Here is an 18019-nt window from a genome sequence, read left to right as displayed (position 1 = left end):
TGAATTCAATGTTTGTAAATTTATGCACGCCTATAAATTAGGCAATTTTCCCAAAATTTTCGAAAACACCTGGAATTTTGTTCAAGACAGACATACGTATGGCACTAGGAACAGGAACAACTTTGCTTACGAACCGGGCACCAATAGAAACTTTCTCCTGCACGCCCCTCTTAACTCTTTCCCAACTATATTCAACAACCTTCCACTTGAAATTAAACTAATTGATAATAAAAATATTTTTAAGAAAAAATGTTTTACTTATTACCTAAACAAGATTGAGTTTTAAAAAAGCAAATATTTTAAAAAAGCAAATATTTTATTTTTGAAATTAAACTGATTGATAATAAAATTATTCTCAAGAAAGATATTTTACTTACTTATTACTTACTTTCTTAAAAAAAAAGCAAATACTTTATTTTTTCTCTTCCTCTATTTAACAATTTTTTGTTCTAACTAAGTTTCTATTCGTATCTTTAGCCCTCGACTTTTTGTAAGCACTTAATTTCTATACCAAAAAAATAATAAAACAGCATTTCTTTAACCTCAAATCTCAACGAGTAGGTTCCGTAGGAACCGACATACATACCTATGTATAGAGTAGCTTTAGCATAGTTTGTTTCTTATCCACTTTATTCATTTTACATTTTATATTTTGACTTTGACTTCTTCTATTATATTATATATTTTTTATCAAGCAACTAACGAATCGCGCAACCTCTACCTCTATTTTATCTAATAAAAAAAATAACAAAGTTTTTTCATAATTTTGACCAAAAATATATTTATTTATTCAAATTTAGATATCGAAAATTTTGTTTAATATATGACTATCGCTGACTGGACTGGTTAAGCTCATGTAGTGGGCATAGCCATCTACTCGTCGTAGTCGCTGGAGTCATCGACGTCGTCGGGTTCCTGTTGGAGGAGCTCCTCCACAAGGTCCTGCTGGACGGTGACCAAGCGGTCCATGGTGGCGATGGAATCCATGTTGGCCTGGAAGGAGCGGGCGTACGTGGGCATTACTGAAATTAGCCTCACGACTAACCCATAGTTGGAGTACATCATGCGGAGGATCTCCTCATCGATGGCATCTTGGCGGAATCTCCTCCACATAAGTCTGTCGCCCTCGTACACGACGCCCATTAACCTCCTCTTGACCATAAACCAGAGGTCCAGACAGCGCCTGTCTACCCCCGGAAATGGGAGTAGATCAGGCACTGCCGCGAGGTTCAGCAGCTGCTGGACGCCGTGCACGGGTGCAGGATCATCGATTTCATCGCTTGAGTTCAACATGGCGATGAGCTCCTGCACCTGGTCTTGGAGGGGAACATCTTCTTCTCCTCCAGCCTCCTCCGGAACTTCCGGCGCCCCATCCGGTAAAGCACCTTGGCCTTGTCCAACTTCCTCTTCTTGATCTGACATTTCTGAGACAATTGAACTTTGACCCTACCCACCCCCATATTTATACCCCCCTTGTGTCTTAATACCATACATTATTCAATCTTAATTTAACTTATTAATTAATAAATAACTTTCCCTACTTCCGATTTCCCGCGTATTCCCCCTATGCTTTACAACCAATTGTCTCCCCCCCGCCCCCTCTTTTGCTTTATTCTTTTGCTTTATTCTGCCGTGCTTTACCGGAAAACCACTCTTCCCCCCTCCCCCTATTTTTCTCCCCCCCAGTATATACCAAACGATAGGCGCCGCTCCGTCTGTCTAGCTGGAAGTCACGGCCGCGCACAAACCACCCACCACTCCCCTTCTAGTTTTTTCCCCCCCTCCTCCCCCTAACCTGTTGAATTCCCTGACCCATCTCCCTTATTTTAACCAGTTTCTCACTTCACTTTTTTTTATGCTAATGAAAATTAATCCATAGCGAAATATTAACAGACATCCTATTACTCTATACATCCTTCATAAAAAATAAAAGTTCATAGCAAGATATCTAGGATTTATTAAACAAATCAATGAATTTATGATAATTTATGATATTTTAATACTTTTACTTTTTTGGATAAAACTAAACTGTATTATTCTTCAAAAACAATTTTATATTTCAATAGCCATATCAGTAACTTTTTGCAGTTTTTTTCTGTTGATTCATTGTTGATTTTTGTTGATTTTTGTGAACATCATGTGGACATTTCCGCGGGTGTTTTTGCGGATATTTTTGCGGATATCTTGTATATAAAGTCGTAGAGAACTTGACCGTAACTGGTTCAAACCGGAAATGGCCAACTTCTGGAACTATAGCTGGAGACAGGCCCCCTCTTGAGCAGTTATCCGCTCAGCAATTTCACCCAATTTAGCTTCATGAAACTCCATGTCCTTGTTTGGGTTGTATAGTGTGAGGGCCAACTCGGTTTCTAAATAACCCTGTTGGTATAGAAGACGGGCTACCTCACGACGTACTTCGTCACTGACATTGTCACCATTAACTATATTGAGAAGTCGTTCATATGTTATTGTCAATCTATTGCGTAGCGGCTGCCACATTTGTTGGTATTCTTCCTCTCCGAACATTTCGTGTCTAAACAATAGTAAGATTTAAACCTCACTAAAGCAAAGCTATAACCAAATTACGCGCGCAATAGCACGCCACAGTCTTTTTTAACATGACCCACTTTCACCCTTTTACCTTCAAAAAGGGGTGGAATCAATGGATTAATGATACGTTTTCGCCTTCCCTTAAAACCCCCTCCCCCCCCCCCCTCTTCCTCTCCCATTTTGTTGCCCCATTCACAGCCATGCTGTGACCAGTTCTCAAAACACAAAAATCAGATTCCGGAGGAATCGAACCATACATATTTAGGGACACACTCCCATTATCAAAATACCAAAATCAGATTCCGTAGGAATCGCATATGACCTATTCTTAGGATTTTTTATATCCATTCTCAAAAATAAAAATCAGATTCCGTAGGAATCGAAACCAACCATTACACCTTGTTCACTTAAGTACACGATATGATTATTATTAGGGTATTCTTGTCCTTTTTTGGACTTTTCTTTGGTTTTTTTTTGGATTTTTTGGATTGGACCAAGTGTTATCGCGAAATTTGCCGTTATCCTGTAATTATTGGTGTGGAGATGTCCTTAAAACCCGGACAAAACTCCACTCTATAATGAAAATAATTTGATATAAAGGAAACTGTCTATTTGGAGCTGAAAAGGGATCTCAACGGGAATAGCGACTCCTTATGGAGGTTTTGGTTCCTTAATTGTTCCGAATTCACGCTTGGAGAAGTTGCAACTGATAGTAGGAGGATGTCTGAAATACACAGCAAGATATTGTTTCATTGTTAAGATTATTATTTATTTGCACATATAACATTGTATCGGCTTGGCAAGCGTCAAAGTACACCAGTGGCTCCACAACCCTTAAAGGGTTATGCCAACTATCTGGTACAATGTTGCATGGAATTTTTATTGTAAAATATTGTCTCCATTCAATTTAAACTGGCCTGGTAACTAGGTGGAGATGAAGTTCGGCCAATTCCATGATAGGTACTTAATAATTGTTATTATGTATATTATTATCTAACCTGCACCAAACACAACAAACCAGATGAATCAAACAAATCAAGCATAGTAACATAATTTATAATATATATCTAATAAAATATGTTGTACCTTTGAGGAAAATAAATCTTATCTTATCTTATCTAGATCTTTCTGCTAGGACTCTAACTGATCTATTTGACAAAATTTGGAGGCAAGAAAAGATACCAACGGACTGGTCTAAAGGAATTATCATAAAACTACCTAAGAAGGGAGATTTGAACAACTGGGATAATTAGAGAGGAATTATGCTGCTTTCTATCCCAAGCAAGGTCCTATGTAAAGTTATTTTAAACAGAATTGATGAGAAAATTGACAATAAACTGAGAGAAGAACAAGCTGGATTCCGTGCTGGAAGGGGCTGTGTTGACCAAATTTTCACACTTAGGACGATTATTGAACAATATGGTGAATTTAACAAGCCACTTCATGTAAATTTTGTTGATTTCTCTAAGGCATTTGACTCCATACACAGACTAACACTCTGGAAAATACTAAGAAGTTATGGTATACCTGAAAAGATGATAATTATGATAACTAAATTTTATGACAACTTCCAAGCCTGTGTTTCAGTTGGAAACAATAAGACATCTGATTTTTGTCAAAATAAGCACTGGAGTTAGACAGGGATGCATTTTATCACCTATTCTATTTATATTGGTCATTGACTGGGTGATGAAGAAAACCACAGAGGACAAAAAACGTGGTCTACAGCTGGGCATACTAGGACACATAGAAGATCTGGACTTTGCTGATGACCTGGCACTGATTTCAGAAACAATCAAACATCTACAAGCTAAGACAGATAGACTAGTCAAATATGCAGGACAAGTCGGGCTCTTTGTTAATGTCAAGAAGACCGAAATTATGAATATACCTACAAACCCAGATCAAAGTATAACAATAAATGGTGAACAATTGAAACAAAGCAACAAATTCACCAGGAGTGTTATCAGCAGTGAAGATGGCTCAAAAGCTGATATTAAATCAAGGATTGATAAGGCTAGGGTTGCTTTCAACAGTCTACACAACGTTTGGAATTCAAAGAACCTTGCTCTGAAAACAAAAATCAGACTTTACAACAGTAATGTGAAATCAGTTCTTCTTTGAGCTGAATGTTGGAGAACTGTGAAAACTGAAATAAATCAACTTTGTGCATTTCACAATAGCTGCCTAAGAAGAATCTGCAAAATATTTTGGCCAAACAAAATATCAAACATTGAACTGTATGCTAAGACCAAGTGCAATAGTATCGAAGCAGAAGTGAAATATAAAAGACTAAGATGGCTAGGACATGTGCTCAGAATGGAACATAACAGGATTCCAAAAAAGTGCTTAAAATGGAACCCCACCACTGGTAAACGTAAACAGGGACAACCAAAAAAGACCTGGAGGCAGAGCACTGAAAAAGACCTCATTAATTTAAAATTAACATGGGGAGAAGCTGAAAAACATGCCAAGGACAGGACATCATGGAGGAATAGGGTGGCCGTATTCTCTGGACTACAGAGTCCAAAAGAGAGACGCGTTTGAACTGAAGATTAATTTACCGACAGTGTTTCTTCACAACTAAAAGCTAGCTCTGATTTTAAAAAATGAAAAAAAGCTACAGAAATCCAGCACAAAATATGGACTTTAAGTACGGAATTCAGGACCTCCCAGCTACTTTCAGCCACGGTGGCGGTAAATTCGAGATTTGCAGGAAACCTGGAGGATCAGGACTCAACCTGTCAGTTTAAAAATTTTTTTTGTTCTTTACCTGGATAAACCTGCCAGGTTTGCTGGTATCTTGTGAAATGAGATATAAAATTTTTTTCAACACTCAGATATGTCTTATCAGCAGATTTGGAGTCAGAGATAGAAAAAAAACCATTGTTAATAGTTATTTTTCGTATCGTAGTTTGGACAGCTTTTCGAGGATAATAAACTGAAAAATTTTAAGATTAAAATAAGTTTTGTTAGATCCGTGGGGCTGAAGGCCCAGACCAACAAACATTATATTAATCATATTTTAATTTCGTGGAAAATTTTCTATAATACGATGCTTTTTCACTGGAATGGTTTTTAAATAATGAAAATTATGTAACACCAATGAAAAAAAAAGCAACAAACTTTTATTCAGAAATACGAGTTTAGTTAGATACTTGAGTAACGCATATATTATTACTTAAATGTTGTATCAAAACTTTAATAAAGTGATACTAGTAGCTGGCTAAAATAACGATATCCAATTCCACATTACCCTACTCTAGGAAAAAAAGGATTGACCAATATATTTACAACCTAAATTAACGACAAAGTTTCCTCTGTCAGTACATCAACGTATTCTAAATCCATTTGTACAGGCAGAAAATACCTAATTATAAAGTAGCTTCGAAAAAAAAGAACACGATGACTAGAAGATGAGATAATATAATTGAAATCTAATAACTATAATTAAAACAAATAGTAATAAAATTGTCAATAAGAACTTTATATACAAATACATATTAGGTCAATTCAACACACCACATGCGCAGTTTTCGGATCTAGTGCACTTCACAGTAAAATGTTCCTGGGAACGATTATTTTCAAAAATCTATGAATATTAAAGGCTACTAGCTGCCAAACTGCTGAACGTACGCACTATTTTAGCTGCTTTTGAAGGCCTACACATTATTGTATTAGCAAAGATCCAAGCATGCACAGTGAAAGCTTGACTGAAGAAAACACGCGTAAAAAGTCTTTTTCGCGCATTTATGTGCGCTTCAAGATAACTGTGCATTATTGAGAAATAACAGATGTTTGGCCGCTAGCAGCTTTAAAGTTCTTCGATTTTTGGAGTTAATCGTTACCAGGAACATTTTACCGTGAACTGCACTAGATCCTATTTTTCTATTCTGAGTCATTTCTAATACTTTTAAATTTATAGATTTTTGGGTTATTTATTTTCATTATTTATTTATATCCAAACGTGATATAACTTAACTATGTGTGATTGTGGGGATATGAAATGCATAGTTGCTTTTAAAAATTACCACGATGTAAAAACAATATTTATTTTTAATGACCTAATCTAATTTATTTTTCTGCTAGTCTAAATTTAAAAACGAGAAACAATTTGGCACTAAGACGTTTTAGTTAAAAGGGGAAGTTTCACGAAATGCATTTGAACTTAATTTAGTGAACCGCATATTTTATCCTGGTTAAATGGTTAAACTACATTTATATGGCATATATTTGAAAAAATTTCAATTTTCTACCACATAGTTTTTGAAATATCAAGACTCGAAAATCGTCTTTTTAAATTGCATATATCACAAAAAGACAATTTTCAGGTCTTGATATTTTAAAAACTACGTGGTAGAAAATTGAATTTATTTCAAATATATGCTATTTAAATGTAGTTTACCCCATTAACTAAGAAAAAATATGCGGTTCACTAAATTAAGTTCAAATGCATTTCGTGAAACTACCCCTTTGAAATCAAAATATGTTGAGTATTTTTCTTATGTTTATGAAGTATGAAATGTGTACTCTTTAGTGTTGCATAAAAATAGGAATTTTTCCAACTACCCCTTGCAAAATTTTTATTAATTTACAGTATCCTATCCAGAGCTCGGCCGCGCATAAGCCTCAAATTTAAACCCACCTATGAACAAAATATAAAATTCTGAAAAGATTTATTGTATGTTTAGGAAAATGTTTAGACATCCAGCTGAATTTTAAAGTAAAGTATGACGATTTCACTGAGGCTAACACGCGGCTGCCGAGCCCTGATTCTATCTATGCAGGATTTATTTGAAGTTAACAGTTTAATAGAAAGGCAAGATTTCTGACTAGTAATACATTTTAGGCAGGGATCAAAAGGGATAAGACAAAGGACGATAAATTTATGTACATCCCCAATGATGATATACAAAATTACCCCTTCTGTATATTACAATTAATGATTAAAACGTTTGGACGATTAACTTAATGAACCACCCAATCAAAATTCAAAAATTCCCAAAGTTGTTATGTCAACGAATAAGAAAACGTTATTATAAAATTATGGGGACTAGTGTAATAAATAGTCCAATGTCCGCTCCCTACCTGCATTTTAGGATAAATCTATTTGTGTAATATTGTAAAATAATAATCAGAGTATTTTTTATTACTTTGGGTTTATATTAAAAAAAAAGAAGATTCTTATCTTATTTTAAAAACACACAACAGCACTTTCTTAAGTCTAAAAAAGATTATTTTACATCAGGATCCATGTTTATAATTTTGTACATTACTTTTAAAAAAATGAATCATAAGGTAACATTACAATTTAAAATAAAAACTGGAATGGTTTAAAAGCTGAACTGTCTTATTCTAAGTATAAAAGTTTACCACATACACAAAAGTTACAAAACAAATAATTAAAAAAAACATAAAATGCAAATTACTAAAAAAAACATGTATAAAAAAAGTATACGTAAAAGAGAATACATAAATAATATCAATTGATTACATATAACAAATATCATTTCAACAAATAACAAATAAAAATGGCAGCTACTCGGTCTCTAATCATTATTGATATTCTTAAAAGAAGACCCTAACAATGGTTTGTGCTTGATAAAAGTAAAATACCTAACTTGATATAATAGCTGAAAATGGTAAAAGATTGCTTATTTTTGGTAACAATATTTAATGTAAAATTAAAACTATTATAATATTTAGTTGAGTGATGTACCAATCAATGGTAACTTTTATTCTTGGTATTATGATTACGTTTCAAGATTGAAAGTTCTTTCAGACGACGAATTTAAATGTTTAAAGTCACCAATTTCAATGTCTAAATGGCTAAAAAAAAATACAATTAAAAATGGTAAAATATTGAGTATAGCTTTTTTTCTTCACTGGATACAGGATTGTTATTAATCTAATGATCAAAATCAGTCAATACCATTCCGAACTGTATATATAAAAAAAAACAGATTAACATTGTTGGAATATTATGGATTAATTTTGCACCTAACCTTAATAGTAATAAGTACTAGTGGATATATGTATGTCAGGGGATTTTTTTATTCAGACTTTTTTTAAAATTCAGGAAGTGCAGTTGCATTTATTATGCCATTTGGTGAAAAAAACACTTGTGTAAACATTTAAACGATTTTGGACAATAATTCACTTTGAATTTTTTATGCCTTCCATTATGGGAATGAAAAATTTATTGCTTTAAACTATGGCTTCATGGTGCTCCCAAAACATCTTAGGTAGAGGAATCAGAAATCAAAGTCTGTTTGAAAAATATCTCGCTTCTAGCCTGAGAAAATCTCAAAAACCTTTAAAAATTGGCCAATTCCCAAAAAATGGTGATTTTTCACCATGGGACACAATAAATGCAACTGCACTACTTAAATTTCAAAAAAGTTTGAATAAAAAAATCCCCTAATGTTATATATTAATAATAATAATAGGTTATAACAATAAATAATATAAATTGGTTTGTTGTTGAGGTGTAGTAGCAGGGTTGGTTGTGGGTGTCATTACTTTTTCTTGGCTGTAATTTTTAGGTCGAATTTTTTTCTGAATGCATACCACCATCTAAAAATATTCAAAATATCAGTCATTTTGAACAAATCTCTCCGAATCTTTCATATTATTTTCTTCTTTTTTTAGCAATATTTTCTGCCTTTATAGTTCTACAAGTTTCTTTATTTTTACCTATCTTTTAATATGTAAATTAAATTAATATGATTTATGTCATTTAGACTGAAGAGGATGCAATGTCCACCGAAATATATTTCCATAAATAACTAAGAAGTATCAAAGACTTTTTCACTCAGTGAATTTATCATTTAGAAACAGTGTTCATCATGACGAATCATCTCCATGATGTTATAGGCGAAACATCTATTCTCCATAATAAAAAATTAAAAGTTTGTAAGGTTTGAGAACACAGCTTTTTGGGCAAATAAACGACAGATGATTGTAGAGTGATCTCTATATATTATCAAATGCTTTGTTTTTGTCAAGAAATAACAAAATGAAGAAAACAAATTAAATAAACTGAACACCACAGTCATGTAATAAACTTAGCTATAATATGAATTATAGAGATGTTCAAGTAAAAACATGATTTAATATTTGATCAAACGATTAATGCAATTTTACCACAGTTTAGAACTATTTTTGTCCATTACAAGAAGAAAAAAGGTTTTAAAGATCATACCTGTAGGCTTCCAGTCTTGACAAGGTAAAATCTTCATCCCCATCTTTGTGCTTTAAATCCTAAAAATAATTTTAATATTGGTCAAAATTTTAAAATCAATCAGTTTGATCTTGCGTTAATTCATACAAATATTTGGGGGCAGATAAAAGGTCGTCAATTTTAATAAGTGTTGCCCTCCCTCCATGGCAGCTAAAAATCACGTTTTTTAGAATTAATTTCTTTATTAATGAGCTGCATCAAATTACTTCATAGAACAGCTGGAAATGGTTTCTGATACTTATAGCCACAAGAAATAATAACAACTGAGGTGTTACAAACACACAGGCACTTTTGGTATAAAAACAAATGGATATTATATAATATACGTGGATATTAAGATAGGACAAAAAAAATTTTCATCAATTTAGGTTGCTAATATGGAATTCATTAATTGGTCAGTAAGAGGGCGGGGGGATATCGTTATTTTAGCCCGCTGCACGTTTCACTTTTTTTTTAGAAAATCTGGTGTAATATCCAAGTAATAATATATCCATAGATAGACATAACATTACTTTAATACTTTCCAAAAGGCATATAAACAAGGATGACAACATCCATAAAAGCGAAGCACTGAAACGGTAGGACAAACGGACATTAACACTTGTATAGTGTCATAACTGAATTATCATAATATAAATGTATAAGAGTCAAAGCAAAATTGTAAGTAAATTTGTTGAAAAACTGCTTGATTCAGGATAATGTTTATGGACATACTTACATTTTTAGGACTTAATTATAGAGTTGCTTCGCTTATTAAATTTTATTTTGTTGTCCCAGGAATTAATATACCAAAAATCAGATCAATCGGATGATTAGATCACATAAAAATTTGTTGTTAAAAAAGTAAAAAAAATCAACTTGTTTAAAATGGACGTACGGACATTTTGGTGATGATTATAAGGTTGCTACGCTTTCTAAATCGTACCTAACTACTAAAGGAATCACCATGCAAAATTTGAAATCGATAGGACAATTCTAACATGCCAAAATTAACGAAAAAAGCTATCCGTTACGGACGTACGGACGGACCGACCCTAATTATAGAAAAGCTTCGCTTTTAAAAAAAGCTGACCTTAACAAAACTGATGACAGATTTATAGCTGAGATGATCCTCATTCTCTGTGCAGAACTGGATCACTCGGTCCTCGTCCGCAGATTTCAGATTCACCTGAAAATTATTTAAATTAAAATCATTTAATACAAGGACAAGATACATAATAACAGTACCTAGTCGAGAACAGTATGTTCATTACTTAAGGCCAGGTTAGGTTAGGTTGTATTGGGTACTAGATAGGACTGCAAAACTACCCCCCGATAGGCACTTTGAGGAAAAGTACCCTGAATTCTAATACCAAATAAAATTGAATATGTGACGTTTAAATTCTTATTTAGGTTGTACTCCGAAGATTGTATAAAAATCGAATCATTTTGAACTTTTAATATCAAATTATAAATAAAAATACTGAAAAGCCCGTAGACAAAATTATTTTGGTAGATAACACTTTTGTTCTATTTTTCTAAAAAAAGCTTGAACTTAAAATTAAAATGATACCTTTTTAAGGATAGCCATTCTATCTTCATCAGTCTCGCCAAGAAGATAATCAAATAATACCTAGAATAATAGAAAAAATATGAAAATATACATGAACAAGAATAGTTTTCATAAAAACAGATGCCTTTATGAAATACAGTTCTTTCGTGCGAAGACATAAATCTAACCAAAAAAAATAAGTTAGAGCTTTATGCTAATTTACTTAGATAGACGGACGGATGTACCGACAGACGAATGACTCTTTGGGACCATCGTTTTATATGTCCCAAAGGCAATAAGAAATGGCGAGAAAGCATTACAATTTTTTGTTTGAACTGGTGAAGAAGTGAGAAAAGTTTCAAAAAGGCATAGAAATGATGAAAATGAAAAAATCTTAAGAGTGTGACAGAATTAGAAAATAGGACTTTTAAGGGACATTGCCCAGGAAAAAAAGCCATTTTGCATCCAGTTTATACAGCTGACAAATTTTTGTACCTAGTATTTCAAACTTTGTAAAAATTTACTAATGTAAAAAAGTACTTACTTTTGGTGTGAGATTATAAATTTGCAGGGCTTGCTTGGGGGTCATCTTGTAGCTGACAACCTTCCTAACTGCTTGCTCCAGCGGACCCTCCCCTTCCTCATCAGATCCGGATACCTTCCCCTTCTCTTGTTCTTGCACCTCCTTGATTAAAAAAGCATTTTAAATGGCCCACTACATAATAAGACAGTTGACATTTTGCCATTCAAACACAGAAACACCAGTCAAATCTTTCTTTATAAATAAAAAAAAAGTTGAGGGACGACAATCACATAATACCCCACCCACCTCATTTTATTAAGTGCCACAAAAAGCTTTAATTATATAGCCAAAAAAAACTCCGCCACTAGTGGATAAAATCGTGATTTAACCATACCTTAATATATTTATTAACCTTCTTTTCTGCAGCATTTGTATTGTTGCTGTCAGTGGAACCATTTTCATCAGATTTAGCTGCCAGGGAATCTTCAGAATTTGAAGGACTTGACGTGGATCTCTTAGCATTTTTCCTTGATAGAAGCAATGTTAGTTTTACACAGGGAGGGAGGAGACATTGGACTGTAAATTATTCTAGTATCCAAAGTTTTTAAGACACAATCTCTCATTGATTAGCTGAAAAACTTTGGATATCTTGAAATGGAAGGGGAGTTAAGTTTTATCATAAAATCATCCCTAGACTTAAGTTTAAAAATAAAATAGCCTAAATCCATCACAGGGCGGTCCTATGTAAAGCTTTCCTAAACTGTAGAAGACATACGGTTTACAGGTAAAAAATATCATAACAGACATTTAAAATATCCCTTTTACTTCATACAAAGGATTATCGAAGTTGCGGGTTTCGTCGTATTTTCACAGTAGCTTTTCTCCTATTTCTAGCCCCTGCGGGGGGCTCTAGCCCAGCGGGGCATATTTCTAACCATGAGAGGCAATCATTAACATTAACTTATTCTATCCTAACCTTAAATAACCTTTCAAAAGCTATAGTGAAAATGCGATGAAACCCGCAACTTCGTTTTCTTTCCATGGACCGGATTATGTTATAATCCTTTTATTTTGTAGAAAGAAAATAAAATCTTACTTTGAATTGATATCTTGTTGTTTATCTGTTAGTTTGATACTATTATTAATACTGGTTTCTTTCTTATTGGTTTCTCCTTTACTATCAGATTCATCCTCCAATTTTACCTGAAGTTAAAATATTTATGAACTGAAACAAACTTTCAATTGCTTGTAAACAGTAACAAGCCCCTTTCACTCCACAGGGCGAGCATATGCCGCTGACAATTTGTCAGTGTTTCTGTAACAATATGGCTTTATATGGATATGGGATAGGGTTGTCAGCTTTAAGCCCTATGATTGCGGTGTAAAGCGTCCATTTGCCCATCAGACAACCAACTCTTTGATTGCACGATGACCATTGTTCAAGAAGTCCTAACTGTGCATGGTAGTGAGTTGTGCATGTACCAGCAGTAGGAACCATTTTTATCGTCTTTAGTTATGACGCGGTGTCGGACCGAGATTCGAACCTAAGAATCCAACTCTGTTTGGGAGAAGCTACTATTGGCCTAAAATTTTCCCAACCCCACCAAAAAAAATATTTAATTAATCCTTTCTATTCTTCAGAATAAAAATACCTTGATTGAAAAAAGTACATGTAAACAAAAATATTAAGGTCACGATCAACGCCGTGTTAAATATTATTCCTTCTTAAATGACCTTGAATTTACATCGAAACTTATTATAATGAATGATATTTTGTTAGAATTAAACAAACCTTAACATTATCAAGAGAGAAATCTTTGTTTGCATTATTTTCTGCCTCTTTTCTTGCCAATAAATCCTTCTTTCTCACTTCTCGTAGTGATGATGTAGTTTTTACTGGTTTTACTGAACATTCAAACAATAAATATTAAATTTGTAATTGGATCAGGGATCTTAAGGGATAAGACAACGGTAATAAACTGATATAAATCTCTAGTGATAAAAAACAGATTTACCTCATCTGTATATAAAAGTATAAGGGTAAAGACAAGTTTGGTAACTTTTAGTTTTTAGTTTTTGAGTCAACATAGAACACTATACTTAAATCTTATAAAACTTTGAGTACCAGTTCATTTTACAATCCAATATCCTCTCCCTTCCTGAATATTTTATCTGATAAAAGGATAAAAAGTAAAAAAGAGATTTCAAAGATCCCGTTAAGTGTAAGTTTATTATAATGTATAATTCTAGTATTGATTGTTTTCCTGGTGGAGGTGGTGGTACTGCGGGAGATTCGCTGCGCTGCTGCTCAGTTGTTGACGTTCTCCTGGAGCTTGTTCGTCCTTGTTTAGGTGCCAGAACTAATAAAGGATTAGTTATGATGGGAGCAGGAGCTACGCTGCTGCTGCTACTGCTGGTAGTCAGGTTGGATTTTACTTTTTCCAGGTTGGGTTTTATATCGTTCATCTCCCAGTAATCCTGAAATATTTTTGTGTTAAGCTTTTTATAATAACAAACGGTCGCGCCCCTAAAATCTAGGGGCTCTATATTCCAAGAGGGAAAAATATTTCAAAAACATTTTTAAACGTGACCAAACGAATATTTTTATCATATTTAGTCACATATAATTAAATCCCATAATAGAGGCGACAATATCTAATACCTATTACATGTATGAAATAAACGCAGTCATTTCGCACCAAAATGTTATTACTTGAAAACCAATTATGTGGCAAGATTGTTCCTCCTCTATAACTCTAATTGATTTGAAAGTTTACCTTTGTTGGTGTTATCTCAATGGGAGCAAACACCTCGCCAGGATTTTCATCTTCTCTCCTAGACAAAATAAAACATTGAAATATTTTTTGTGAGGCAATTTCTTCATAAATCGATGGTTAAGCTATGTCTCTAAATGTCTTAAGTTAATAATAAGAAATTAGATTTTATAAAAAACTTCGCCTTAAAAAAAACAAAAAAAATACAACGACCATTTCAAAGTTTATAATAGTGAATTTTTTAAGTATTTAGTTTACAATATAGTCCACAGATATCTCTATACCTAGTAAAAGAATACTTACTTGTGTCTATCCATGTGACGTTTTTAAGTATTTGGTGCACAATTAAGTCCACCTAAGTCTCGAGAGTACAAGAAAACTTACTTGTGTCTATCCATGTGACGTTTATAAGTATTTGGTGCACAAGTTAGTCCACAGATATCGCAGGTTATCTTCTTTCTTTCTGCTTTGCTCTTTACCTCCTAAAATCAAATTAAATATTGTTAAATCATCCATTTGAGTGAATTATTATAGGACACCTGCCATATTTAGCCAAGAAAGCCAATTATAAGGATGCTCTTTGCAAAAGCAAATATTTAGCATTATTAATTTGAACCACGTCTTTAAGCCTTTAAGGAATACGCTTTTTATAAAAAGACTAACTCTTTTAACACAACCAGACAATTAACACAATAAGATAACAAGAGGCCTAACAAAGCACCATACCATAAAGCATAGAAACCCTGCTCAAAAGAAACGCTACCCTACAATCAATTCTTACCGTTTGTTTCTGACTGGGTGAGGCAGAGCGCTGCAGTGACAAACTTTTGCTGTAAATATCCTTCTCCTCCTCATCATGTGACTGTGCACTAGCTGTGCCCATATCACCTTCTGGTCAATACGATATTTAATATTTTTTGTCATACTGTTACATTACAACCTTTATCCTTTTACCCGATGAATGGGTAAGTTTACACAGAGAAAGGGGACATTGGGTTGTTTACTATACTAGTCTCCTAAGTTTTATAATATCGATTTCTTATGGGTTAACTTTGGGGGCATTAGTGCATTTTGATTGGTTGGGTCATTAAGTTGAGAATTTAAACGTTTCAACCACTAATTCACATCTACAAAACAGGCAATTTTTATGGATGTTTATCAATTTATATTTGAGTTAATAAGGTTTCAATTAGACTAGGTACAGGGTTATTAAGGAATAAGATAATAGCCGATAAATCGATGTTCATTTTCTACACCCATAATTACGATAAACATAATAACCGTAAATAAAATTTTAAAGCTATGAATAAGAAAATATGTTTTTAAGACTCAAATGACCCCTTTCTTTCTTGTGTGGTATTTAGTTTTACAAATCTTTAAACCCCAACTACTATTAACGTAAACGTTCTTGTGTATGTTCAAATTGTAGTAAAATATTAAATATCATTCCTGGTTCAACTTTAACGTTATCCTCTGTTGCAGACAGAGAGGATTTACCCGTACTTGGCACTAAATCAATATTATATTGGAAAATAGTTATTTATCGCATCGTATTATAGACAGCTTTCCACGCATATCAAAATGAAAAATGATAAGATTAAAACCAGCTTTGTTAGCCCCGAGAGGCCAAAAGCCCGGGCCAAAAAACTGGTTTTAATTTTTTGATTATTATTTTCACATTCATAGAAAATTGTCTATAACTAGATGCTATACATGATTTTTCAGTATGGCAGAGAACTGGTTCTAAAATAGGGTATATAAATCGGTTTTTGAAATCATACTGGAAATAGTAATATTTATTTTATAAAACAAAGAAAAATCAAAATGGACAAAGTACTAATGCTTGAATCCCAGCCTTAAACACCAAGTAACTCTGCCACAGACTTACATTTATAATTTCATTACTGAGATATCATATGGCATATCATTATCAGTTGAGGGAGGAGTGTTTTTTTCCTGTTTGGATTTAAAAGCCTTATTGAGGTATCCCACTTGGGCTTTAAATTTCAGCATTTGAAATAAAAAAACTAATAATGCTATTTCATATAGTTCTAAATGAAACGGCATTATAGGCGGTGTTCCTAAGGAGAAAGTTGCAGCTTCCCTCCTCTCCTCCAGCTCATCCCCTGCTGAGCCTTATTGTGGCTTGTTCTCTATATTCTTAATCATATTGAGGAGAAATCAAACTACAAATTTCAGTACAACCACCTAACCAACTAAACAAAAATGCATGTTTTTTACATATAAAATAAAATGAACTAAACTTACTGAAGTTATCAGCTTCATGTTTCATGAGATGTCTCTTCATGGCATTCTTGGGAAGTCTCTTTCCACACTCCTGGCGTCACGGATTTAGGGATAAGTAAATATGTACAAAAATCGGCATCCCTGGTAAAATTGAAATTGGGGAGGAGTTCCTTCCCCTGGTAACTCTCATTGCACGCCATAGCATAGAAAATAACCATTTAGAATATCCGATCAAATTGTGAATTCTTAATTAATAGGTACAAAATATTTAGTAAATACCTTAGATTGTCAAATAACTACCCCCCCCAATAACATTGGTTATTTTGGCATATTATCCCAAACACAACTTTTATGTATGAATTGTGAGAAATGTACGCCTGCTATCATCGATTTTGTAACATGAATCAAATCAACATAAATGATTTTGTTAAACCAAAGAAAAGTTTGTATTTATATATATCCTTAAAATCCTGCCTTGCACGGAATTCTGTCATCTGTGCCTGCGGGACTTCCAGCACTGGTACTGCTGCCCACAGCTGCCGGAGGGTCAACAGCTGCATCTACAATAAATATAATATTCATTGGAATCGTTTTATTCTTTTAAAATTGACTAGCAGCTTCGCCCCTAGCCTCTAGGGGCTTTGCCCCAAGAGGTGATAAAAAAAATTAAGGCGAAATTCGTAAAAAGACCAGGGAAATCTTCAGCAAAAAAAAACAGGACCAAGGAAATGTTCAGCAAAAAAAATGGGGGGGGGGGGTGAATTTTTTTGTTTTTTGGGGGGTTGGGGGTGTCCCCCCCCCCCAGAAAATAGCCTAAAACCACCACAGGACCAGTAGGTATATTCCCTGAAGAGTAGAATCCGATCGGTTCAGTGGTTACTGAGATCTTAAGCTTCAGACAGACATCAAGCTACTTTGTAATATAGAATACATTAGCAATAATGGAACAAAACTCAGGAATCTAAAGAGACAAGACAATGGACGATAAATTGATGTATATCCCCATTGATGATACACAAAATTATCCCTTCTGTAGATTACAATTATTAGTTAGAACGGTTATACACTCAACTTAATGAACCAACTGATCCAAATTCAATAAAAGTTGTTGAGTCAACGAATACAAAAAAGTTATTATAAAAACTTGGGGA

The 18019-nt window shown here is 33.7% G+C and overlaps 1 protein-coding gene across 16 annotated transcripts in view; it reads right to left on the bottom strand.

Moving 5' to 3' along the window:
* Positions 1–5960: 5960 nt before the first annotated feature.
* The window catches only part of LOC145324805 (uncharacterized), a 27734-nt gene continuing 15675 nt past the window's right edge, over positions 5961–18019 (bottom strand). For 4 of the 16 annotated variants that reach the window (XM_080167450.1, XM_080167464.1, XM_080167463.1 and 1 more), the window contains exons 28-43: positions 17343–17428; positions 16890–16959; positions 16076–16130; positions 15403–15517; positions 15006–15103; positions 14625–14682; positions 14115–14325; positions 13640–13755; positions 12944–13050; positions 12242–12374; positions 11869–12009; positions 11346–11405; positions 10866–10961; positions 9755–9813; positions 6413–9126; positions 5961–6100 (exon numbers count right to left, since the gene is read on the bottom strand). In XM_080167450.1, coding sequence (XP_080023576.1) covers positions 9069–9126; positions 9755–9813; positions 10866–10961; positions 11346–11405; positions 11869–12009; positions 12242–12374; positions 12944–13050; positions 13640–13755; positions 14115–14325; positions 14625–14682; positions 15006–15103; positions 15403–15517; positions 16076–16130; positions 16890–16959; positions 17343–17428 — 1463 coding nt within the window. In that variant the 3' untranslated portion in view covers positions 5961–6100; positions 6413–9068. Of the gene's footprint in view, positions 6101–6412; positions 9127–9754; positions 9814–10865; positions 10962–11345; positions 11406–11868; positions 12010–12241; positions 12375–12943; positions 13051–13639; positions 13756–14114; positions 14326–14624; positions 14683–15005; positions 15104–15402; positions 15518–16072; positions 16131–16889; positions 16960–17342; positions 17429–18019 lie in introns of all 16 variants that reach the window. The other 12 variants (XM_080167456.1, XM_080167457.1, XM_080167458.1 and 9 more) reach the window with 12 other exon arrangements.

This window comes from Acartia tonsa, chromosome 7 (genome assembly GCF_053477335.1).
Source record: "Acartia tonsa isolate MP-2025a chromosome 7, ASM5347733v1, whole genome shotgun sequence".
Taxonomy (NCBI): Eukaryota; Metazoa; Arthropoda; class Copepoda; order Calanoida; family Acartiidae; genus Acartia; species Acartia tonsa.
The sequence above is the reverse complement of the archived record's forward strand: the minus strand, read 5'-3'. Positions and strand labels throughout refer to the sequence as shown.